The sequence below is a fragment of the Cyphellophora europaea genome, assembly GCF_000365145.1.
Source record: "Cyphellophora europaea CBS 101466 unplaced genomic scaffold supercont1.4, whole genome shotgun sequence".
Taxonomy (NCBI): Eukaryota; Fungi; Ascomycota; class Eurotiomycetes; order Chaetothyriales; family Cyphellophoraceae; genus Cyphellophora; species Cyphellophora europaea.
This window is the reverse complement of record NW_008481810.1, coordinates 1,534,745-1,557,943: the sequence shown is the minus strand read 5'-3', so window position 1 is coordinate 1,557,943 and position 23,199 is coordinate 1,534,745. Positions and strand designations below refer to the sequence as shown.

The 23,199-nt window shown below is 53.1% G+C and overlaps 9 protein-coding genes across 9 annotated transcripts; 3 read left to right on the top strand and 6 right to left on the bottom strand.

The window, feature by feature from the left end:
• Positions 1 to 2,133: 2,133 nt before the first annotated feature.
• Positions 2,134 to 4,551, bottom strand: HMPREF1541_04819 (uncharacterized protein; the record flags this gene model as incomplete). The annotated part of the gene is made up of 1 exon (XM_008719163.1): positions 2,134 to 4,551. The coding sequence occupies one exon, from the start codon at positions 4,549 to 4,551 to the stop codon at positions 2,134 to 2,136; it is 2,418 nt and encodes an 805-aa protein (XP_008717385.1).
• A 444-nt stretch (positions 4,552 to 4,995) lies between these two features.
• HMPREF1541_04818 (uncharacterized protein) lies at positions 4,996 to 5,775 on the top strand (the record flags this gene model as incomplete). The annotated part of the gene is made up of 1 exon (XM_008719162.1): positions 4,996 to 5,775. One exon carries the CDS (start codon positions 4,996 to 4,998, stop codon positions 5,773 to 5,775), a length of 780 nt encoding a protein of 259 aa, XP_008717384.1.
• A 121-nt stretch (positions 5,776 to 5,896) lies between these two features.
• On the bottom strand, positions 5,897 to 6,670 carry HMPREF1541_04817 (uncharacterized protein; the record flags this gene model as incomplete). Its single annotated transcript, XM_008719161.1, has 1 exon — positions 5,897 to 6,670. The coding sequence occupies one exon, from the start codon at positions 6,668 to 6,670 to the stop codon at positions 5,897 to 5,899; it is 774 nt and encodes a 257-aa protein (XP_008717383.1).
• A 582-nt stretch (positions 6,671 to 7,252) lies between these two features.
• HMPREF1541_04816 (uncharacterized protein) lies at positions 7,253 to 10,501 on the bottom strand (the record flags this gene model as incomplete). Its single annotated transcript, XM_008719160.1, has 1 exon — positions 7,253 to 10,501. One exon carries the CDS (start codon positions 10,499 to 10,501, stop codon positions 7,253 to 7,255), a length of 3,249 nt encoding a protein of 1,082 aa, XP_008717382.1.
• Positions 10,502 to 11,023: 522 nt separating this feature from the next.
• Positions 11,024 to 12,807, bottom strand: HMPREF1541_04815 (uncharacterized protein; the record flags this gene model as incomplete). Its single annotated transcript, XM_008719159.1, has 2 exons — positions 11,024 to 12,475; positions 12,523 to 12,807. The coding sequence occupies 2 exons, from the start codon at positions 12,805 to 12,807 to the stop codon at positions 11,024 to 11,026; spliced, it is 1,737 nt and encodes a 578-aa protein (XP_008717381.1).
• Positions 12,808 to 13,248: 441 nt separating this feature from the next.
• HMPREF1541_04814 (ferrochelatase) lies at positions 13,249 to 14,526 on the bottom strand (the record flags this gene model as incomplete). The annotated part of the gene is made up of 1 exon (XM_008719158.1): positions 13,249 to 14,526. One exon carries the CDS (start codon positions 14,524 to 14,526, stop codon positions 13,249 to 13,251), a length of 1,278 nt encoding a protein of 425 aa, XP_008717380.1.
• Positions 14,527 to 14,868: 342 nt separating this feature from the next.
• On the top strand, positions 14,869 to 16,964 carry HMPREF1541_04813 (uncharacterized protein; the record flags this gene model as incomplete). Its single annotated transcript, XM_008719157.1, has 2 exons — positions 14,869 to 16,420; positions 16,471 to 16,964. 2 exons carry the CDS (start codon positions 14,869 to 14,871, stop codon positions 16,962 to 16,964), a joined length of 2,046 nt encoding a protein of 681 aa, XP_008717379.1.
• A 517-nt stretch (positions 16,965 to 17,481) lies between these two features.
• Positions 17,482 to 19,437, top strand: HMPREF1541_04812 (uncharacterized protein; the record flags this gene model as incomplete). The annotated part of the gene is made up of 1 exon (XM_008719156.1): positions 17,482 to 19,437. The coding sequence occupies one exon, from the start codon at positions 17,482 to 17,484 to the stop codon at positions 19,435 to 19,437; it is 1,956 nt and encodes a 651-aa protein (XP_008717378.1).
• Positions 19,438 to 20,304: 867 nt separating this feature from the next.
• Positions 20,305 to 22,111, bottom strand: HMPREF1541_04811 (uncharacterized protein; the record flags this gene model as incomplete). The annotated part of the gene is made up of 2 exons (XM_008719155.1): positions 20,305 to 20,640; positions 20,705 to 22,111. The coding sequence occupies 2 exons, from the start codon at positions 22,109 to 22,111 to the stop codon at positions 20,305 to 20,307; spliced, it is 1,743 nt and encodes a 580-aa protein (XP_008717377.1).
• Positions 22,112 to 23,199: the final 1,088 nt, after the last annotated feature.

The following is a 23,199-nucleotide window of genomic DNA, read 5'->3' as shown; positions in this document are numbered from 1 at the left end:
ACTCGAAAGTACACGGTAGTGAACAGGCTTTGCCCCCCTTCGCTTGCCAATTTGGTAGATCAAACAAGATGCGTCTGATATGGCGCACGCGGGAGGGCGGCACACTGTCGGATCGAAACGAGATGATGGTTGCGATAGCAGAGCAGGAGGCGAAAGATAGAAGAGGACTCGTTGGAGGACTCGTAGGAGGACTCGAAAAAGAGCCACTCGAGGAAAGCGACACGGCCACATGAAGTGGGCTAAGAATCTGGCGTTGGAAGTTTGGACGCGGAACAATTTGGCGGCGTCTGTCTGCCAGTAGACGGCGGGCGACATTTGGACTACCGGCAGCTAGCTCTCGAGCTAGACATGGCTTCGAAGTCGTCTGGGGCAGGAGATCCGGGAACAGATTCGAAGGCTGCTGTGGTTGGGGCGAATGCGCTACTGTGGCTTGCAGCGGAGACCCGCCTTCAAGCCGCGGTCTGTGCTGAAGATGCTCAAGCCTGTAGGGATGCGAGAAGCACGTCCGAGCTTGTGCTGCTTTGCCAATTAAGCTTCCACTCGACACCCAGCGCTGCCTGACCGCCTCTACCCTGCGAGTAGGCCTTGTTCAGCCTGCACCCAGGCGGTCCTGATCGCGATCCTTATAGGGGACAGCATCGTTGCACAAAGCGTGTTGGACCCTGCCAGTCTACCGTCTTTTGCGCCTACTTAGCGGCGGGTAGATTCGACAACGGAACAAAGGTCTGCACGGTGAGATGAGGGCACTCGACCTCAGAGGTCATCCGAATGTCTGCTCGATTCGAGATGGGGATCGTCGTTGAATGCTCTTTCTAGCTGCCCGTTTGGCCTGCAGTCCACTGTTTGGGATGTGTCTCGACTCTCTGGCGTCCCGCAGACCCTGGTCCTGCCCTATCCACCCTCCAGAGAGTGTGGACTGCCTGGTCGCCGGGTAGACATCCCCAGGCTTAAAGTTGCAGTAGCCCCAAAGCCAGAGCGTGGAATCCCGGTGCATCGTGCACACACAGCGGCTACGGACTAGCAGAGCAAACCAGAGGGGCCTTGTTGCCGTCGGCGCCATCGGCCCTGATCCCACCGCAGCCGTTCAAGGGCTCCATCCTTCATCAAAGATCGCCAGATCAGCGTGTGCCGCCATGATGGCATGGTCTGTCAGTGGACAGCCTTGGGCCGGGCCTTCGATTTGCTGCGCACCATTTGCCGACTTGGTTCCAAGTTCCGACTACCGCTATCCCGCGGTGGCGAGTGTCGACAAAGCGTGGTGGACTACGGAGTACGGTATACAATTCAATACGTGATGACCTGCCTCAGCGACCATCACTGTCGCACCAATGCATCACCCTCCGAGCTCTGGTGAAGACTGTCATGAGCGAAAGTACCATCGCCGCCGCCTTCTCGTATGCTAAATCCCCGACAATGCTCGCCTGTGGTTGCGACAGGTGCTGCTGAGAGCCGTCCCTCGCCCGGCTGTGTAACCACACCTGATGCTGCCCAGCCCACAGCCCGCTATTCCGCCGAATGGCATGCCGCTAGTCCGTATCGACGCCAGATTGCCAGTACTCAGTCGCTCCCACATACAGTACAAATCGCAGCTGCATTCGCGCCCATGCGAATCAAACTCCTCAGCAACCTCGCGTCGCAAGATCTCCCTGCTCCCTTTTGGACAAGCGGTGGCCTGGCATATGTATGCAAACCGCATCCGAATATGGAGGTACTGGCCCTTCGGAGACCGTCCACGTGTTCATTACACTTTATTAACATCTCTTTGACTCGGCTGATTGACCAGGTGAGATACTTTCTTGGAAATGCAGACCCTGCCTCAGGCTCCAAGCCTTCGCTCGCGCTATCTCTCTCAAGCGTCACCGCCTCCGGCATCTGCCATCCCTGCACGAGCATGATACGGAGTAGCCTGCACTGCACTTCGGTGCCGGCGCCTATCACTCTGCAAGTGAGCTTCGGAATTGGCTAACCGCCTGAGAGCCCTGCCTCTTGTGGAAAAGTCCTGGTCCACTTGTGCTGCAATGTACCTGTACTGGCTGACTCCTGATAATACATGGCTTGGTAGAGCCTGGCTGGCTTGGTCCCAAAAAGTATCTGCATGATCATGTAAGCCCAACTCTCGTCTGTACTGATCGTCTATCGAGGTAGATCCGCTGCTCGCTCAACATGCACAGCCTCACCGATTTCCTGATCGTTTGTCGCTGTGCCATCTTCGTTGCCGTACTTCTCTAACATGGCTTCCGCGTACAGACCAATCTTGTTACTCCTTTCCTGCATCTCGGGCACTGGACTCCCAACCGCCTCGTCATAAGATGGAAGACCCTCTTCTTGTGGTTTCCAACCGTCATCCGAGCTTCTGGGCCGCTTCGGCGATGGTTGGCCATCCTCCCCGCGATGCGTGCTAGTTGACATCGGAGTCATTTCTCGGTCTGCCCGAACAGCCCCCCCAGCAGCCAGCGGCACGGTCTCCCAGGTCATACTTGAGTCATCCTGCTCGTCCGCCTCTTCTCGCAACTCCTTAGCAAAGTTGACATTGTCTTGCTCCACAAATTGCCGTAGGGGAGGCGACATGGGTTTGCCTTGGAAACTCATTGCGTTCTGGTTGGCGTACACTAGCACGACCGAGTGATGCTCTGTTCTCGCTGCTTCGATGACATCGTCTTCTGCAACCGGTACAACTGAGTAAGGCGCATCGCCTATGTCTGTGGCCGCAGTACCATCACTCGCTTCTGCCTCGGTCTTAGGCATGGGACCTATCGTCGGTGGTTTTATCTCTGCCTGGTCGTATTGTCGAGACTGCGGCCATTCGATGCGCCACCACTGGTAGTCCTGATGCTTGACGTCTTCTTCATCATCTAGGCCGAGGAGATCTTGGTTGCGCTCTCTAACATACATAATCTCTGGTTTGGTTGCAACACCCTGCAGCACATATTTCATATGCGGTGGCTCATCAGGATTGTCGCCAGGCGCGGTGTACTGCATTCGGATCTGCTGAATCCGCGCACGCAGAGGCTCTTTTCTGTCTTCCAGCAATTGAATCTTGTCGTCAATCCGCTGCAGGGCGGCTCGAATATGTTCTTCTACCGAGCTGACATTCAACACCTCTAGGTCTGCACTCGGCTGGTGCTCCCCATACCGATCCTTTAAGGCAGTCTTGGAAAGTCTGGCTGCCGCTTCAAGAACATCACGGGCTCTGATGGGCCGCCGGTCGTGGCCCATGAATGATGTCAGCCGCCTTTGTTGAGCGATACAATGATTGAATTGCCGCTGGACTTCCTGGACTTCTTCTCGCATGCGCAGCGCTTGCATTCTCAGAGATTCCATGTACCGGTCAGGGTACCAGATCGGCGGAACAGTCAGATCCAGGCCTCCAAGCTGCTGACCTGGGTCAAATAGACGAATCGTGAAGATTTCTGCGGCCTGCGAAATCCAAACATCCTCCAGCTCGTCAACAGTATCATTCCAGACAGTGTTATCCAGTAGACTGACCAGCAGCTGACCGGGTATATGGTTGACTATGGGCTCGACACATACCATTTCCTTGTCTTGAATAGAGCCGGCGTCATTTCTAACGGCCGTTGAGTTGAAAATCTGGGTGACCTGCTCTTGTGGGTGCTGAGCTACGGCGGCATACTTCCAGGCTTCAAGGAAATGGGAGAACGATGTACTCGCCTCATGACGGAAATTTCTGAACGCATTCAGATCGGTCAGTGCATCAACGCTACCATAAGCGCGGGTGGTGCCGTCGAGAAAGGCCATCAGACATTGCAACTCGGCAAGGAGATTAATTCTGTCCTTGTCGGCATTCTGATCTAATTCCATAGAAAGCGACTTGGAGTTTTCGTCTGAACTACCTGACCACCAGGCAGAATTGTATCCATATGACAGAACTTTCATCGGTGGCATAAGCAACGCCTCACGTGCCAGCGGGATGGAGTGGTAAATGGTCAAAAGAGCCGCGAGATAGCCAGACTCTTTAGAGGGGCGTAAAAATGCTGGCTGGCCTTCCTTTCGCCGTCTTTTCGATGGGGAGGGGTGATCGATCAGCTCTCTTGATGTCGCCACAGGAACCATGGACCACTGTGCAGGATCATAGCTCGGTCGATTGGCTGGCCCAAACTGTTGACCAGCACCTGTAATACCGCTTTCCTGCTCCGGCATCTCGGGCTTCCCCAACGACAGGTTGATGGCACGCTGCATCTCGGGATCGTTCATCTCGTCGTCCTGCATTTGTTTGTCTGCAGCTGCCGTGGCTTCGGCGTGCGTATGCGAGAGATCCACGACTTTGTTGCTGTTGTCTGCTCTTGATGGTGGGCGGGTAGCAGGCATTGCCCCAGTGCTTGCACCGTCGTCGAACGGAACATTGTCCTGGTACTCCCATGTTCGCGCATTAGGGTCTTCTCTGAGCGAGCCTACGGGGTCTTGCCAGTAGACATCTGCGCTGCGCGCAACATCGTTGTTGTTCTTCTTTAGCAAAATGATGGCGGCCTCATGGCTGACGCCTGTGAAGTCGGAGAGGGTTTTGATCGTATCTGGGGAAGGTTCGGAAGCCATGTGAGCAATTGTGCTCTGCGTGATGTCGTAGTAAGGTTGCATCAAAACATGTGGATGAGAAATATGAGTGTTTTTAAGGGCAGAATACCCGGAAGCAAACAGAATGGCACTCTATGTGACGGTTGCGCCTGGACAAACATAGAGCATTGAAGCTGTTGAGTGTCTCACAAGGCTGGCACGCGTCCTCGCTCACGGGCGGCAGGTACCGGTAGGCGCGTGGGTCCTGTTGGCGTAAAGGAAAAGAGGCGCGTGCTGCCTAAATTGAACGAAATGCAGGCTCAGCTACATAGGCTATCCCTAAATGGCCCAGCCTTGCGGGACCAGGTATGCCCCAAAGCTTCGTCCTGACTCTGAATCTGTGCAACCTTCTGTTATCTGGTGCTTTCAAAGTACCACCCGTGGGAGCTGCAGCGTACTAGACAGGGTCCTCTGGATCTTGCGTTCATGGCGCTACAAGCACAAGAAGGTCTCGACGAGCCGGACTCGCGACCCATTATTCTCTGCTTACATGGCGGAGGCTCAACCTCGACCGTCTTCAAGATTCAATGTCGGCGACTGATATGGACTTTGGGAGGCCAATTCAAGTTCCTTTTCGCACAAGCGCCCCACGAAGGCGATCCAGGTCATGGGATGCTACCAGTTTTTGAGTCTTGTGCGCCATTCTATCGATGGGTGACGCGGAGATGGAGGTTAGGTGACGGATCTGTGGAGCCTACGCCAGTTGAAGAAATCCGCTTAGTCGACCAAGCCTTGGACAACGCCGTCGAGCGAGAAGCGGGCAGTGAGGGATGGAAGCGAGTGGTGGGCCTCATCGGCTTCAGCCAGGGTGCAAGGCTCGTAGGCGGTCTTCTACTCAGACAGAAGCTATGGGAGAAGACACACCCTGGCGAGGAAGAGAACTGCAAGTGGCAAATCAAATTCGGCGTCGTGGTTGGAGGGCCTTTTCCCCCGATTGCAATGAGCGACCAGGCTGAAGAGGAGCAGTACGAGCTGCTCAGGCAGGTGCCAACCGTTCATGCATGGGGACATGACGATCATGTCAGGACTGGGTGTGTGGAGATGCTCAAAGTCTGTGAAAGCGATGTATGCTTCGAGATGCAATTCGAAGGCGGTCATCATATGCCACTAAAAGATGTGGAGGCGAAGGATCTCTGCGACTTAATCATGGCTGCGTGGTATGCTAGCGGAGGAAGCTATGGGGTAGCGCAAGGCCAAAAGTACTGAGATGCTAGCCAGGGCAAAAGACTCGATTGAGACACATGAGAAGCCATGACCTACCCTATACCAATGTCTTTGGCCATCACGAGCGTCACCTCAGCGTGAGACCAGTCAGAGTAGACGCAGCTCAGATCATCGAAAACCCACCGCTGCAATTGATGGTCTGCCCAGTGACCCAGCTCGCGTCCTCGCTCGCCAACCAACATACCACGCGACTGACCTCTTCCGGTGTACCCAACCGCTTCTCTACGGGCGTGTCCTCCTTCTGCCTCGCCACGAGCTCCTTTGGGATACTCTCCAACATCTCACTCTGCACCGGGCCCGGCGCCACTGCATTGACCGTCGTACCATCTTCACCGAGCTCGCCCGCCCAACTTCTGGTCAACCCTTCTAAGCCCGCCTTGCTACTGCAATACAGACTCAACTCCGCAAAGCCTAACCGAGCACCCACGCTAGAGATGTTCACGATACGCCCCGGGGCCCTGAAATGCCGCAGGACAACCTGCGTCAAGAAGATCACTCCTCGAATATTGGCTGCGTAGACGCTCTCGTAGTCCGCCGTTGATATATCTTTGAGACTCCGCGTAACCTGGATAGCAGCGTTATTGACGAGGATGTCGATGTGGCCGAACGCTTCCACTGTAGCTTTAACGATGGTATCTGGAGCCGAAGGGTCTGACATGTTGGCGCGAACAGCTATGGCGCTTGAAGAGTTCGCCAGCGACGAAATCCGTGACGCGAGGTCGGAGGCGATGCTATCGGAGGAGGCGGACGTGTAGGTGATCACAACACTGGCCCCTCGTGAAGCAAGGTCGAGAGCCATACTGGCGCCGAGACCTCGAGCAGAACCCGTAACAATGGCGACTTTGCCTGTGAGAGTTTGCGGGGGGAGGTCTGCCATACTGGTTGTATTAATGCTGTGCTCAAGCAAGAGATCGCACTGATGGAGGAACCAGAATCGAGACTTGAATGGAAGTGCCACTCTTTGAGTCAAATGAAAGTTCGTATATTATAGTCAACTTAGCACAGGTACCGGTCGCCAATAAAAATCCACCCGGTAACATAGAGCGGAATTCTCAAGACACCGCCAACAGCCATGGCCCCTCCCTTGCTGTCATGCGGCCGCATCTCCGCCTCCGCGTGCGGAAAGTCATTGGCCGCGGGCAGGTGAAGAACGTACCGTGGAGGAGCATTCGCCGATGTGCTCTGATCGGCAGAAATTTGCCATGGAGCGTTGTGCATTATCCTGCAAACTTCATGTCTAGGTGCATGGGATGGACCGGTCATACATGGAATATATCTACCAATAGTCTCTATAATTGCAGGTAGCTAAGAGCCATCAGATAGGGCTTCAACGGTGGTGGCCTGACCCAATGAGTTGTGCTTCAGCGTTGTCTTTTGGATCCGATAAGGTCAAAGAAGACATGCATGCTGGTGGGACGGGAGCAGCTTCGCCATCAGTAGCTTAGAAAGTAGGAGGTGCTCATGCCACATGCTCTTCCTCCTCCTGCATTCGCTCCCCCCACGTGCGCCATCGCGGCAACGATGGAGTGAGGTTGGGCATGCCCATTTGAACCCAGCGGATCCTTTCCAGTCGCTTGTAAAGATACTGTATCTCTTTCTGACGTCGAACAGGACGATGTGCATAGCCTGTCGGGAGGAACATGGCATTGCAGTCCGCCGCTTGCATCAGCATTTTCGGGCTCAAGACTACATGTCGACATGCGTCAAGGAGAGCCCACATGGCTTTACCAGCATGTCTGGTCGACATCAGTTGGGTCGCTATATCAAGCCAGTCACTGTAGAGTCGTGGACTCAGAGACTTGCCACCCTTGCCCGTCACGAAGGGACTTCGTGTGATCAAGTCCATGAGACTAGCAGCCTCGTCAAGGCGGCGAACATACTTGAGTTTTGAGATGATGTATTCAAGTAAATCATGCGACAGCGGCTTCCTCGATTGCTGCTGCTGTAGGTAATGCTCTGCAAGTATCGGCAATATCAGCTTTATATGTGGAAGATGTGGAGACTGTAGCGATGTCGGTATCGAAGGAGTTAAATCATCTTTCGGAACGACACTGTCCACTGTCTCTGGTGCGATTGGGACGGATTCATGCCAGATAGCGTCGTTGAATGGCGTTTCGGGAAGGCAACCGGCCATAACTTTGTTCAGTCGGGCAACGGCCAGGAGCTGCCGTGAAAGGCTCTCATAGGCTGCGCTCTGGTGTGGTTCAGAGCTTTCATCCAACTGCGTCAGAAGTTGGTCTCCAATCCGTAGAAGAGTGGGCAGCGTATAACTGGTTTTGATCATGATATGCGCTTTCTCAGATAGCATGGCACAATTGCTGATTTGTCTTCGCAAGTCGGACTCGATTGCGTGCTGTATGATAGCTCGGACGTCTTGAGAGAAAGGATCATCCTCACAGTCAAACGCCATAGCAAGGCATGCTTTCTCAATGTCTTCACATGTGGCTTGTTGTTCTGCCCAGATTGTGTCAAGTTGCAGAGCGTTGGCTCGTAAACCTGTGCCAATGTCCAGTCGAGGCCACATCACCCGGATCGTCTCGCTCCATTGTCGCAAACGGCCATAATCGCCTGCTCTGATGCACGCGCCAATGAGCGTGCAAGAGATTGCACTGGTTGGTGCCAATCTCCAAGAGCTCATCGCGTTCACCAGATAGTCGTACGAAGGTTCGAGTGCATGATCTTGCAAATACCGCTCGAAGACATCGCGGAACAGAGACGAATACCAGTGAGGGCGTTCTCTCGGTACCAGACGGTCTTGAAGAGACTGCATGATACGATTGGCTGGGCTCCAGTCGTGTTCTGTAGCGTACGCAAGCACCAGGACTCGGTCTAGGTCGATGTGCCACTCTAAGCCGTATTCGTCTGACAACGAATTGGCCAGCTTTTCGGCCTTGGCCACTTGTCCGGTCCCACAAACATACTGAATGACGCACAGTAAGATGCTCGCGTTAAGCTCGACAGCCTCGGCTTGCGCCATGTCCAGCACTTTTCTCAGTTCAACCACCCATTCGTCGCAATTTGGGGTTGTCGCACAAATCACCCGCAAATACTGATAAACACGGGCGAAATGGCCCTGGACCGTAGAGCGTGTTCTCTGTCGTCGTGGTTCGGGAAACAAGATCTTTGCAGCCCGGTGTCTCCTGGACGGATCAGCCAGTAGTTTGCGAATCAAGGGTATCGCTATGACAGGCGTGGAGCCTTGGAGTTTTCGATTGTAGTTCTCGCTGAAAGTGCGTTCAGCTTCATCGAGATCTCCCGCCACGAGAGCGGCGGCTATCTTGTGGCGGAACACAAAAGGGGATTCAACAGAGCTAAAACTCTTAAGAGGTCTATAGACGGCTGATAAGCCGCCCTCGCGCACGTGCGCGGAGTATGCCCCCATCTCAAGCTCGTGGAGGTCAGGTGTATTGATGCCAACGGCACGTACCCAACGAAGCTCTTCCTCGGTGACACCAGTGGACGACTCAGCAGCTGATGCGGATAAATCCACAAAATCCGAGACGGGGCTCTGCCACTCGAAGGGACGCTGTTGTGAGTACTCGGTGCCACTGCTTGGGGATGAAACATTGTCCCGGGATGCGTGCATGTGTGGGTCCGATTGAGCTCTTCTGAAGGAGGCCGTAGAAGCCTGAAATTCGCCAACATCATCAAATCCTGGGTTGAGCAAATCCTTTTCACCTCCATTGGCGCCTCGTCTGGCTTCTGTGGAAGACAACCTTGTGGGATCCGCCATCGCTTCCCAACCATCGTCTGGCCTAGCACAGTCTCGCGGATTATCATTGGCGGTCGAGATGCTATAAATATGCTCCCCGCCCAACGCCGAAGGTTGCGAGGCCTCTGTTGAAGTGAGCTCACTTGGCAGAGAGGCATCCAAAGGAGGTTGGCGTCGACGCGCACCATAAACAACATAATCCCGAGTTTTGTGTGACCGCATCGACGCAGCCCTCACCTTTTCACCAGATGCGCTGTTGCGTTGTCTTTGCGAATCCATAGCCCACGCATAGCTTGCAGCAGCTTGCCCATGTGAGCTGTAGCCGTGTGGTTTGTAGGCCACGTCCGCTGATAGCTTATGCGTCGCAAGGAAAGAGTTGGCGGTGTTTGTATCTCCTTTGACTGGGCTCCTATTGTTCGGAACAGAATTATTGGCCTGACTATGCCGTCTGGCTAGACTCGGTGTCTTCGCTGACAATGTATGCCGGGTGTCGTTGCCTGCGGGCTGCGCTGACGATGATACCGGCGCCTCTGTAGCATAGTTCTTATCCTTTCTAGTCGAGGTCAATCTTCTACGAGTTCGGCTCTGTGCTCTCTCAGGTATCTGGGCAAGAGATTGCCGTATGTTCTCGATCTCGATGGAAGCTTCCTCGTTGTCGACATCATCTTGTTGAGCGATTGCAGTCGAGTGAGTCCGAACTCGCTGTCTTCGTCCAGCGGATCTGGGATCGAGGAGAAAATTCTCCCCTTTTTCCGCCGCCTCAAACATTCTCCTTGCGCGGGCGTTGCCTTTGCCATCAGATATAGACCGCAATGTTCTTTTTGTTGCTATAATTTGTTCGGCCAGCCGTACTCGCCGCTGAGCTTCGTAGCTTACGGCGGCTGCACAACATGCGCTACCAACTGCCCCAAAGATGATTGTGGGATTGGCAAAGGCTAGGTTCCGAAGGGCTCGCAAGGCATTCTTCGAAGGGACCGGGGGCGCATTCGAGGCCATGGCGTCCTCGGTCCATATGGATAGCGGTGACGCGGGAACGCGGTGAAATTAGATGACTGGGGGATACGAAATGAATAGCTATAAGACTGCTGCCATTTCTGGAATCGTGCGGATGGTCGGTCTACAAGCGACACGCGGAAGGTGTAGAACGTAGCTTGCGCTACTCATCCAAAGAGGAGTAATGGAACCTGAAGTGGAAACGTTATGGTGGAGAGCAGAGAACGCTCGAGTCTCGTATCGCTGCATCACACCACGCACCACCTTGTACCGACCAGTTCAAAGACGGCACCGCGGTGAAAACATGTTTGTCTAAATTGATTTGTTTCGTGTGTGCATGATGAATTCAGATTGCAATTAAAGCGCTATGCATCGCTCTCATGCCGCTACGTGTAACACCCAAGCCACGAACGCCACATGGACAAATTCCACAAATGCATTTACAGTGTATCAACTCATATGATGCTCTTGCTCCTCGTTTTCGTCACTGTGTTCGGAAACTTCCTTCAAGTACACTGGAGGATGTCAGTCGAATGCAATGAACAGATTTGTATACATACCACCAGGTTTGAGAAACCAACTCATGCCAAAAGCAATGATAAAAATGAACGCTAGACAAGCAAACACGATGCCAGCATAGATCTTAACCGTCTTGCTGTAGATCAGGTTGAAAACCGTAGGAGCAACAACACGGGCAAGCGCATGCAATAGTGCCGATGCGCCCAAGACTTGTCCCGTAAGGTCAGCCGGAACATGTTTGGTAAGTGACGATTGAAGAGTCGGCGATCCAATGCCACCAATAGATGCAACAAGTCCCGCCATAACCATGATTGCACCGTTCGGCGTGAGCGCATACCCAAGATACCCAATCAAGTCGAAAATGAGTGAGGTGCGGATGATGCTGATGTCCAAACGATCTGAACCTCGGTGGCCAGGTTGTTGATCTCCATGATGTCGGTAAAGCCGAATGAGCAGAGGGAGTAGACCGACCAAGGCGAGGACTCTGCAAATATTGACCGAGGAAACGTACAAACTCGCAGCAACCTCGTCCCATCCAAACCTATACTGCGCATAGATTAGGACAATGTTGATAGTTCCCATAGCTACACCAAACATAAGGGTGTCGATGCCTGCAATAAGGAAGAGATTCCGACGGAGAGCAGGACTTGTACCAGGACCTGTTGGTCTTAGAACCCACAATGGCTCGAACATGTTCCATGCACGGAAGGCTTTCCACCATCCCCTCTTTGGCTGTTCCTTACGGCTCAGGTTGTGCTTCTCCCGCGCAAGTGTTTGTCTTTCTTTTGATAGCGACTCTGGCACGAAAAGCATAAGAAAGACGATGAAGTACAAATGACAGCCCAACGCAAGCCAGAATGCAATCATGACAGTTCCGGAGAGCTTCATTAGAAATCCAGACAACAAAGGCCCGAATGCTACACCCGTAAACAGGGTGCCATGGAAATAGCCGAAGGCTTTGTTGCGATGCTCGGGCGCGGTACAGTCGGATGCGTATGCGAAGGAAAGCGCCATGCCTGTGGTGAAAGACCCACAGAGTCCGTCAAGCAGGGCTCCCAGGAGTATCCAATATACCGAGACAGTGTCCGGATTTGAGCCAACAATAATGGTAACAACTTCCATGACAAACCCGCCCAGTGAGGCAAACAGCATAATTGGTTTTCGACCATATCTATCGGACAGAGCACCCAGATGAGGAGCCACGATAGCTGCGAAGAGTCCAGACAGGAGATTTGAATAGAGGTTGAACTTTGCGACCAAGGATTGCACCTCCGGATCGCGACACTGGGGGTTGTCGCCGCCGAGGACGACGGGCATGAACTTGAATGTAGGGTCTTTCCTGGCCCGGTCGGACAGGTAGTCTCTGCATATCAAATCGAGGACGAGGTATTGCTTTGGCACAATGAGGCCTCCGAATGCGAGACAGAAAGGTAAAAACCCCGGCAACAGCCAGTATATCTAGGAACAATCAGTACACATTCGTAGATAGCAGTGGCGCGAGGTACCGAGGGCCGTTTCCACCATGGCAATGAGCCAGCACCATGAGACCCGTTCCAAGGCTCGTTGATGGCCCTCGTATAGCTCTCTCCAGCTCTTGCTACACCTGCGCCAGGGCGCCGCGAAGCTCGAGATCGATCGGAGATAAGAGGACTGCTCTCATCATTGAAGTCACCCTCGTCCGTGATGCTGGTGCGCAGCTGCGGCTTGGAAGTGTCTTCTGACTCCGACGACGTCCTCCTGGCCAGGACTTCTTCTTGCGCCTCCTGCGCGAATGCGTCCTCTTGATCCATGATGGTACAGCAGCAGTGGTTGGGGCCGAGTTCGAGAGTTAGGGGCTACGCAAAGATGCGCTACGGAGGCTTCGGTGGACGAAGATTGGTTCACATGTCCTGAGTACTTGTACACCCCTCCAAAAATGCTTGGAAATAAGACTAACAATAACTAACCATTAGTTGAAAGATGCACCATATCTATCTATGCTATATCTTGACGTAATGGACAGTTGGAAGGTCCGGGAATTTGTTTCTAGATTTCGGAAATCCCCAATCGCGGATCCTGCGCAGTGATGCAGAACAGGGTTATTCGGCGGAAACATCGACCGACAAGTGCACGGATTCAAGCCACCCGTTTGTTGGCTTGGTAAGCCAAATTGACAGCTCCTAGGCAACAGAATTTCTTGCAATCGAAGGTGTTTGTTCAGAATAGTGCTCTTATGTATTGTACAACAGATGCTATTTAATGGCCGGTAGTAGGTTCGACTGGCCAGCGAAGAACTTTTTCTGCTCCAAGCACCGCTCACTCTTACATCCCTGACATCGTAGGCCCATCTGCCGTGAGCAGCTCTCTCCGCTCCGTAGATGGTCTCTCGCAATGTCTGCGAGGGCCTGGATGAAGACCGGGCTACCATTCAGGCTTTCCGCTCGTTTGACGCCGGGATGACCCCCAGCGTCTTCATGCATAACTTCCATGTCTAGCTCGTATAGTGTTTCAATGTGGTCGCTGGTAAAAGCAATTGGAACAAGAACCAGATTAGTCTGACCCCTAGCCACGTACTCTTTGACCGAGTCGCTGGTTTGGGCACCCAGCCACGCCGAAGGACCAACCTGAGACTGCCAGCAAAGCCGATAAGGGTTCGAAAACTTGAGTCGATTCATGACGGCGTAGACAGTTGCCGCAACTTCCGCTGGGTACGGGTCGCCTCTGTTGACTACGCTCATAGGCAGGCTGTGAGCCGAGAACAGCAGGACGACATCCTTCCGTTCGTGTTCAGGGTATTCTGCGAGTTTGGCCTCAATATTCTGGGCGAAGGCTTCTACCAAGCCAGCGTGAGCAGGCCAGCGGTCAATGACACTCCATTTGATGGCACCCTCGGGCTGCTCTTCACCTGTCCCGCGCTTGCCCTCCAACCTGTTTCGCCACTTCCATAGCTCGTTCAACGAGCTGCCGGTTGTGGAGCACGAATACTGCGGGTACTGTGTAAAAGCGACAGCCCTGCCTCCGTTCCCTCGACCAAACCCATCATCCATCATCTTTGCGTAAGTGTCTTCGGTCAGGGGATTGGCGTATCGGAACGCAACGTATGGTTTGTGTGGCGCCGTCTCGGGAGACGTATTATCCAGGATCTTGCACATCTCCGCACACTGGTACTCAGACCATTTTCGAATTGGAGAGCCACCGCCGATGTCTGAGTATTGCTTCTGGATCTTGGGCGTACGCCTGCTTGCGATGAGCGGCCCGATGTATGCTTGTAGTCTTCCCAGAGGTATTAGGTCGCCATCGGCAAATAGTCTGCTTAGAAAATCGTGAACTTCGCCGGTCGTAGATGGTCCTCCCATGTTCAGGAATAGCATCGCTGTCGGCCCCAGGGACCCAGCGGCATTTTGAGTGACTGGCGGTGCGACAGTCGCCATCGAGTTTCGTTGCCAGCCATTTTGTATACCACCTCTGACGGCACGAGTAGCTAGGCGCAGTGCTCGCATAACCGAATGCACCTGCGAAGAGTTCGTCATTTTAGGGCGTATCTAGTGTTATCGGTGCATCGTCGTGAGGGTCTGCAACAAAGAGAGGGGATATAGTAGTAAGCTGTGATGACGAACAAATGTCTTGATCATTTTGTGGATCGATCGCCGCAGCTCTCACATAGTCATGGGAAGCTTTTGGGTACCCAAGTAGCCAATCAAATGTCTGCAACATAAGCGGCGTGACTGCGCGTCGGTAGTGACGCGCCGCGTTTGTTGGAGTTGGAGAAAGCGCGCAACGGGCGACATGGTAGCCTTGCGCCTACTCGTTGCCTAGACCCCGACCGTCTTTGCAGAATCACCTGTCGTTCCAGCTTTCTTTACGCCAGCAGAATGGGCGACAGTCTAGCATACCGGCCTAAAGATGGCGACGATGGCGGCCGCAACGAGCAGAATGAAGATGAAGATGAGGAGATCGATGAGACTGGGTACAAAGCCGTCAAAGATGCAGTCTTGTTCGCCATTGAGGTGAGCGAATCAATGCTTCGAAAGCCACCAAAGTCATCTTCCAAGAATGCCGACACTAATTCGCCACTACTCGCGGCGCTCAAGTCTGCTTACCATTTGATGCAGCAGCGCATCATTGCTTCGCCCAAAGACTTTATGGGTGTCCTGCTTTATGGAACAGAAGCCTCGAAGTTCTATGATGAGGACGAACATTCTCGGGGCGGCTGGTCATTCCCTCACTGCTACCTCCTAATTGATCTCGATATCCCAGAAGCCGATGACGTGAAGGCATTGAAGCGACTGGCGCAAGATGATGCTGCCGAGTCTGCGAGGCTCTTCACTCCAGCAAAGGAGACCGTTGGGATGCATACCGTTCTCTTCTGTGCCAACCAGATCTTTCAGCAGAAAGCTTCCAACTTTACCTCTAGGCGGCTCTTCCTGGTGACTGACAATGACAACCCCCATATGGACAACAAAGCATTCCGCTCCCAAGCTACAGTGCGTGCCAAAGATCTATATGACCTGGGAGTCACAATCGAGTTGTTCCCCATCTCCTCACCTCAACACGAATTCGATTCCAAGATCTTCTACGACGATATTGTGTACAAGACCACACCCAGTGATCCCGATGCTGTCATTTACAACCCCTCTGCTGTCATTGATGTCGGCACCTCGAAGCTGAAGACAGGCTCAACAGATGGCATAAACTTGTTGCAAAGTCTTCTGTCCAATATCGCGTCTAAGATCACCCCAAAGAGAGCATTGTTCTCTGCTGTACCTCTCGAGATCGCGCCCAACCTCAAAATCTCCGTCAAAGGCTACCTACTCTATAAACACCAGCAACCGGCACGAAGCTGCTACATCTATCTGGGTGGCGAGAAGCCGCAGATTGCAACTGGCAGCCGCTCTTTGGTAGTTCCAGATGAGCGCCGGGAGGTCCAGAAAGAAGACATGCGCAAAGCGTTCATCTTTGGAGGAGAGAAGATATCTTTTTCGATGGACGAAGTTAAGAAGCTGCGTGATTTCGGAGATCCTGTCATTCGCATCATTGGGTTCAAGCCTCAAGCAAAGCTGCCGCTGTGGGCAAACGTCAAGAATTCCACCTTTTTGTATCCATCAGAGGAAGACTACGTCGGCAGCACCCGCGTCTACAGCGCTTTGTACCAGAAACTACGTAAGGCCCAGCTCTTCGGCCTATGCTGGTTCATTCCGCGTCGAAACGCCACTCCCGTTATGGCTGCCTTGATTCCTACGCTGTCTGCAGATAATTCTGATGAGGACACCGACCCTATTGCAATGTCAATAACGGAAGCTCCACAAGGCCTACATCTGATACCATTGCCGTTCGTGGATGACATCCGACAGAACCCACCCAGTACACATGATGCTCCGCTTCGCGCGCCGGACAAGCTTGTTGATGCTATGAGACCCATGATTCGTAAGTCGTCAGTTCTTGATGTGCCTCCGCAGGACTAATGAAATTATCAGAGCAGCTCCATTTACCAAAAGGAATCTATAACCCCTCCAGGTATCCGAACCCAAGCTTGCAGTGGCACTATCGGATTTTACAAGCGCTTGCACTGGACGAAGACCTGCCGGCAAAGCCTGAGGATAAGACGATCCCAAAGCACAGACAAATCGACAAACGCGTTGGGAACGAAGCCATTGAATGGGGGAAAACTCTCGAGGCAACATACAAAGAATACCTGTCCGAGAATCCAGATGCTGCGACTATTGGGTCAAAGCGGACCACGAATGGTGCATCCACTGCCGGTCGTGGCGCTGCCGAGAGCAAGAAAGTCAAGACCGAGCCCGGTGAAATCATCAGCGAGGCTCAAATGAGAGGACTGTATCAGAGTCAGAAGATCAATTCGCTCACAGTCCCGCAGCTGAAGGACTTCTGTACCATCAAGAAGATACCAGTTGGCGGCAAGAAGGCCGACATAGTCGAGAGGATCGAAAGCTGGTTCGAGCGAGGATGATATGGGACGTTTACGATACCCCTGACGAAACACACGTAGTGCAAATGATGCAGAGTAATCTGATGATTTTCCGTGCGAAGAAGTCCTCTTTTGGGGGGATGTGCGGTCAATCATTGCAGTCCCAGCCACGAGCTTTGCAACTATGGCTGGCACTGCACCCAAGATCGGCCATAATGGTTGATCTCCATTCCAATAGACGATTTCCGTACATCATGGATCACTGGATGGCGACCTCGTAGGAACGCTTTTGCAGGAAGGTTGAAATTTGCGTTGTTCATATGAAGAACAGAAAACAACCTTCGCGTGAGAATCGAAATTTATTCTCGACCAAATTGCACACGTGACCCTCGGTTATATTGCTATTCTGGAACCTGACCCACGTCATAGGCCCAACCGAGATTCGAGCGCTTCACATGTCGGAGTGCTCATGATTCAATATTGGCGACTTCGTGCCCTACCTGGTAGACGCCTTTTCCCCCTTCGCACTGCCATCGGCCAGCCTCCAACTCCCATACGAATGGCTGCGGCCGCATCAATAGCATCATCACGAACTCAAACGACACAGGATTATGGCTCGAGTGCCCTTCATTGGGAGGCTCTTCTGGCAGGTACTCCCGAACTACTGACCCTGCATGAATCTAACAGCTATAGGCGTGAGTACCTGGCATTACTAGGATCTCTCGTTCTTGTCGCCTTTGAAGCATTCATTCGCATCATTACTCTTGGCCTGCCGCAACCGATCATTCGTTTCTGCTATAATACTTCAAAGAAGCTATTCAATCGGCTCTCCTCCCCAAAATCGAAGCAGGCGCGGCAAAAGAACAAAGCAATCTCTCATTCAATCGCAACTTGCGCGGATTTCACGGAACTGTGTGCGCTCTTTGGATACTATGCCGAAGAACATGTCGTTCAGACTGGAGACGGATACTTGCTTGGAGTGCACCGACTTCCTCTCGCAAAGGGAGAAGAGGCTGACCATGTGCGGGTCAACGCCGGTCCAGAGTCCACCAGCAAACCTGTTGTCTATCTTCACCATGGATTACTCATGAACAGTGAGGTGTGGGTGTGCTTAACGGAAGAGGAGCGGTGTTTGCCATTCGCCTTGGTCAACCAGGGCTACGATGTATGGCTTGGGAACAACAGAGGCAACAAATACAGCAAAAAATCCACGCAATTCTCTCCGACATCCCCAAGGTTCTGGAACTTCTCTATGGATGAATTCGCGTTCCACGACATTCCTGACACCATCGACTACATCCTAAACACCACTTCGCAACCTACTTTGTCCTACATCGGGTTCAGTCAGGGCACTGCACAGGCCTTTGCTACACTTTCCATCCACCCAGGCTTAAATGAAAAAGTCAACGTCTTCATTGCTCTAGCACCAGCCATGTCACCCGCAGGCCTGAACAATGGCATTGTTGATTCGCTGATCAAAGCCAGCCCAGATGTCCTCTTCCTCGCCTTTGGCAGAAAATCGATCCTGTCCTCGGCCACCATGTGGCAGTCCATACTGTATCCGCCAATATTTGTCAGGCTCATCGATATGTCACTCGGCTTCTTATTTGCCTGGTATGGTAGAAATATGTCGGCGCACCAGAAACTAGCCGCCTATCCACATCTGTACAGCTTCACCAGTACGAAGTCTGTTGTTCATTGGTTTCAAATTATCCGGAACAAGTCTTTTCAGATGTATGACGATGATACTTCCAATGCTCTGAGCATCGGAGCAAGCAACAGGTATTACAAAGTTGCGAAATTCCCAACCCGTAACATCAAAACCCCGATCCTACTTGTATATGGCGGAAGCGATTCTCTGGTCGACATTAGAGTCATGCTCAAAGAACTGCCGAGACACACCATGGCCGTCGAAGTTCCGCACTTCGAGCATCTGGACTTCCTTTGGGCGCAAGAGGTCGACAAGCTCGTCTTTCCCCACGTTTTCGAATCACTCAAGCATTATGCGGTCGACGGTCGATCTGATCGAGCGCTTGCGCTCACCTTGAAGGATGTAGCGCAATTCCACCGACGTCAGAACAGCGGCAGCATAGGCTGGTCGGAGGATGAAGCGTCATATTCAGACCTGGATCCGCACAGTCCCGAAATAAAGAGCTACGCGCAGCGTCAGCGTGAGAGCCAGTATGGCGTCAGACCTTCACAAGCAATGGCATCCCCAACTCCGCCTTGGACAGATGATTACAGGCGTTCGACTCTTGAGCTTGCCGATATCCAACCTCCGCGAACGCCTGTCGCGCAGCTTAATGGAGCATCTCAGACAGGCGATGCTTCCGACGGAGGGTCAGATATCGAATCCTCGGGCAAGGCTGGCAAAGTTCAGGGCCACCACCCGCCTGAAAAGCGGCCTGGATCAAGCTCTGGACGCGACTCACCTGCTACGCAGCCGACCTTCGGATTGAGAGGTATCAGTGTCGGCACATCGAGGCCTAGTACCATTACAACAACACCTGAATAACGATTATCTTGTCGCCTAGAACGGTTTTTAGATGTACTCGGGGGATGTGTGGTGCGACGTCTAGGCCACGGACACCACTTCAAGATGCTCCGAGGCTATTTCTACAGCGTTCCTTCGTCTCGGTCTGCAAAATAGTTGTGAAACTCAGCGCTGCTTTCATGCGCTCGTTCGCATATAGACCGAATCGCTTCGGGATTCTGACTAAGACTGTCACCTTTCTGCCACGGTCAAGAGTATGTCCCTACGACATTAGACTAAAGTGGCCGCCGAGAGATAGAGCGGCTCAACAGTAATGAGAGCTTGGATAGACCGCGAGGTCGAGCCCAGAACAGAATACTACGTAGATCACGTACATGTATATATAGTCTCCTACCTTGGCATCGTTCTCGACTTAGACTGCTTGCGTGTTCGACTAGGCGCTGAGACTTATTCAATTCGTGGTCCTGCTTGTAGCCACGAAGAGTAACTCTTGTGAGCACTGTGCTGGTAGGGCCTTGTAAGTTCGTCGTTTGCATGGCTTGCGGTATATGATTGCTTTAAAACATCTCATAGTCCTGAAGCTCACATGCATGATGACTGCAACTTTGGCAACAACATTTCGAATTCAGCGTTATTCGAGGATACGCAATTGCAACACGAAGCGGTAGCTAGCACTGGGGGACCACCAGCAGCAGCCTTCCTCTCGACACCAAATCTCGATCCCCATCCACGGCTCGCAGAAGCTCAGAACAAGCCCTCTCCTTCTTTTCTTCCCGCTTCCGCTTTCTGACTTGCCTACCGGTCTCGCCGCATCTCTTACCATTCCCTTGATCAACAGATTCTTCCATACCCAGAAAGCTCTTCCCCCCACCCCAAAAAACTTTCCATCTACAGCTTCGCGCCCCCTTTCTTGCGCGCCTCACGCTCCTTGTCCCTCAGCATCCGACGCAGGATCTTGCCGCTGGGACTCTTGGGGATGACGTCGATAAACTCCACGCCGCCGGCGAGCCATTTGTGGCGAGCCTTCTCCTTCTCGACGAATTTGCTGATGTTGCGGCGCAGCATGGCGTCGGACTCCTCGAGCCCGACTTCGGAGGACTTGACGACAAAGGCCTTGGGGACCTCGCCGGCGCGGTCGTCGGCAACGGGGATCACGGCACAGTCTGCCACGGCCGGGTGGTTGAGGAGGCAGGCTTCGAGCTCGGCGGGAGCGACTTGGAGGCCCTGATGGGGGTGGTTAGGAAAGATTTGTGGTTGGGGTTGGGGGAAAGGGCAGTCTAATAAGTACCTTGACTTTGATAAGTTCCTTGATGCGATCTACCACCCAGATATGCTCATTCCCGTTTGGAGACTTTCGGAACACGACCTCGTCGCCCGTGCGCATGAAGCGGCCTTCGGGCTCGTCCACGAACGTCTCCTTGGTAGCCTTGTCGTTCTTCAAGTAGCCCAAGACAACCGAGGGCGACTGGACAAGCAGCTCACCGGGCTGGTCGTAGCCCGTGATCTCGTTACCCTCAATACTCATCACCTTGGCTTTGTAGCCGGGTAGCAGGATGCCTGAAGAGCCAAACCAGATATCGAAAGGCGACGAGGAGCACACAACGGTGCAGGTCTCCGTGAGCCCGTAGCCTTGACGGACTAGCCAGCTCGGATACTGCTGGTTCAGCTCCTCCGCTGTTTCCTTTCCAAGAGGCGCGGCGCCGGTGAAGATCTGCTTGACGGAGGAGAGATCGTAGTTAGACAGCGTTTTCTGGTTCTTGACCATGTTGATGATAATCGGTGGAACGATGTACAGGGTATTGATCTTGTACTTCACGATTGCATTGAGATATTGCTGCATTTCGAATTTGGGCAATACGACGACCCTATCGCCGCGATATGTACTGGCGTGACAAATAACTATCAAGCCATAAATATGTGACTGAGGAAGTAGCCCGAGTGCCACGTCCTTGTAATCTTTGCCACCAACGTGCTCGCGGCCGGGCTTGTCGTAAGCGGTGATTTGCATCGTGTTCGCAATGACATTGCGGTGCGAGATCATGACACCCTTGGGCAGGCCAGAGGTGCCGCTGGAGTAGCAGAGGAAGGCAGTCTGGCGCTCACCCTGGCCTTTGGACCATTTGACAGGCTCAATTTCAGGAAGGGACTCGCCCTCTTTCGTGAGCTGTGAGAGGCGCTTGAGGTCCTCAGGGTAGTCCTTGTCACCAGGCATTTCGCAAATGTAGATGCGATTCCGGGGTATTTTGGCTTTTTTGGCAGCTTTGAGGGCTGTATCGAGGAGGGGCATGACTGTGAAGAGGCATGTTGAGCCACTGTTGGTGAGTTGGTGGTTGAGCTCTTCTGTGGAATAAGCAGCGTTTGCGGGCGACGAAACGCCGTTCAGCCGATGGATGGCCCAGCTGAGAGTCATGATGTCGATGGTATTGAGGGCGAAGACGCCGGCGACCTTGTCGTATTCGGTACCCTGATTGACTTTCCATCCTAGCTCTTTAGACAGCGCGCGAGCGAGGTGTGTGACGCGGTCTTTCTGCTCTTGCATCGTGAAGGTCTCACCTGAAAGACCGCACACGTAGGGGTTCCATGACTGCGCGATAGGCGTGCGACCGTGCTTTTCGTCGAGCATGAACTCGGGTATAGAGAGAGTATCAGGAATCTCGGGGACCGTCCCTGCGAGAGAGGGAGGGTAGAACACCATCGTGTGGACGCTGGAGGTACCACCCCGAGCCTTTGGGCTGAGAAAAATATAGATGTATTAGTGGAGGGGTAGCTGCACTTGCGAGCTGGATCGGAACGAGAACGAGCAACCGATCCTCCTCGCAGCAACGAAGCGTAGGTTACAGACAAGACGTCTTCGAGAGAGATGAAAGGCGAGCAACAAAGATAAAAGGCCGTGATGTGTTTGACCGGTTCGGACTATCTCGCACGCAGCGAGTAGCGCGGAAGCTGTTCATCGTCCAGACCCCAGTCGAGCCAGCGTCGAACGTCGAAGCCGAGGTCAACGCATCGCTGCATGCGATTGGTCGGAGCAGGTCTCCTTGGCATTCTGGGGTGGTAAATCGGAACCGTGGGGAAGCATAACCTGAGATTCGGAAGCGTAAATTCCCAAGAAGCCGGTGGTGGTCAAGCGGGAGTGCGTAACAGCTTGCACTCCGAGCGTGAGCGCTGTTTCCGACTGTTTCCGAGACCGCGAAAGCTCACTGCAGCAAAAGATGACAGCGGGATTTTCAGAGGGCCCGAACGAATCAGCGCTAAAGGTCAAAAGGGTTCGTCGCTGCCTTTGAAACCATGAGGCAAGACAGGTTATGGGGTAAAGTGAGAGGCTCGGTGTGGTCAGACCCGGCGAGCTATCTGACCTGGGTACACGACAACACTTTAATGTACATCTCAGGTAGCCTGGCAGTGTATGTAAGCCTGAAAATCGCTCCGGCAGCTCACGGTCACAGGGCATACATAGTGCATAACAGGATTAAACACAAAACTCGACAGCGAGGAGCACTTGTTGGTTGGCCATGAAACGCATTTCGAGGACCTACTATTGGGCAGGGCCTCGCGGTAATCGGCATTCACTGTGCTAAAAGGTTGATCACGATTCACGAAACACGCGCATCAACCCGCGAAATTTGAGACTGCCAGTTTAGGTCAGGTGGAGGGAAGATCAGGCGGTCGTTATTGGGGGCCTTGTAGCCGGCATTAAACTATACCTATTTTTGTTGTTGTCGATAAATATTAGCCATGGTTGACGACAGCCAATTTCCTTGACCCCATGCGTGCGTCACAGCGCCA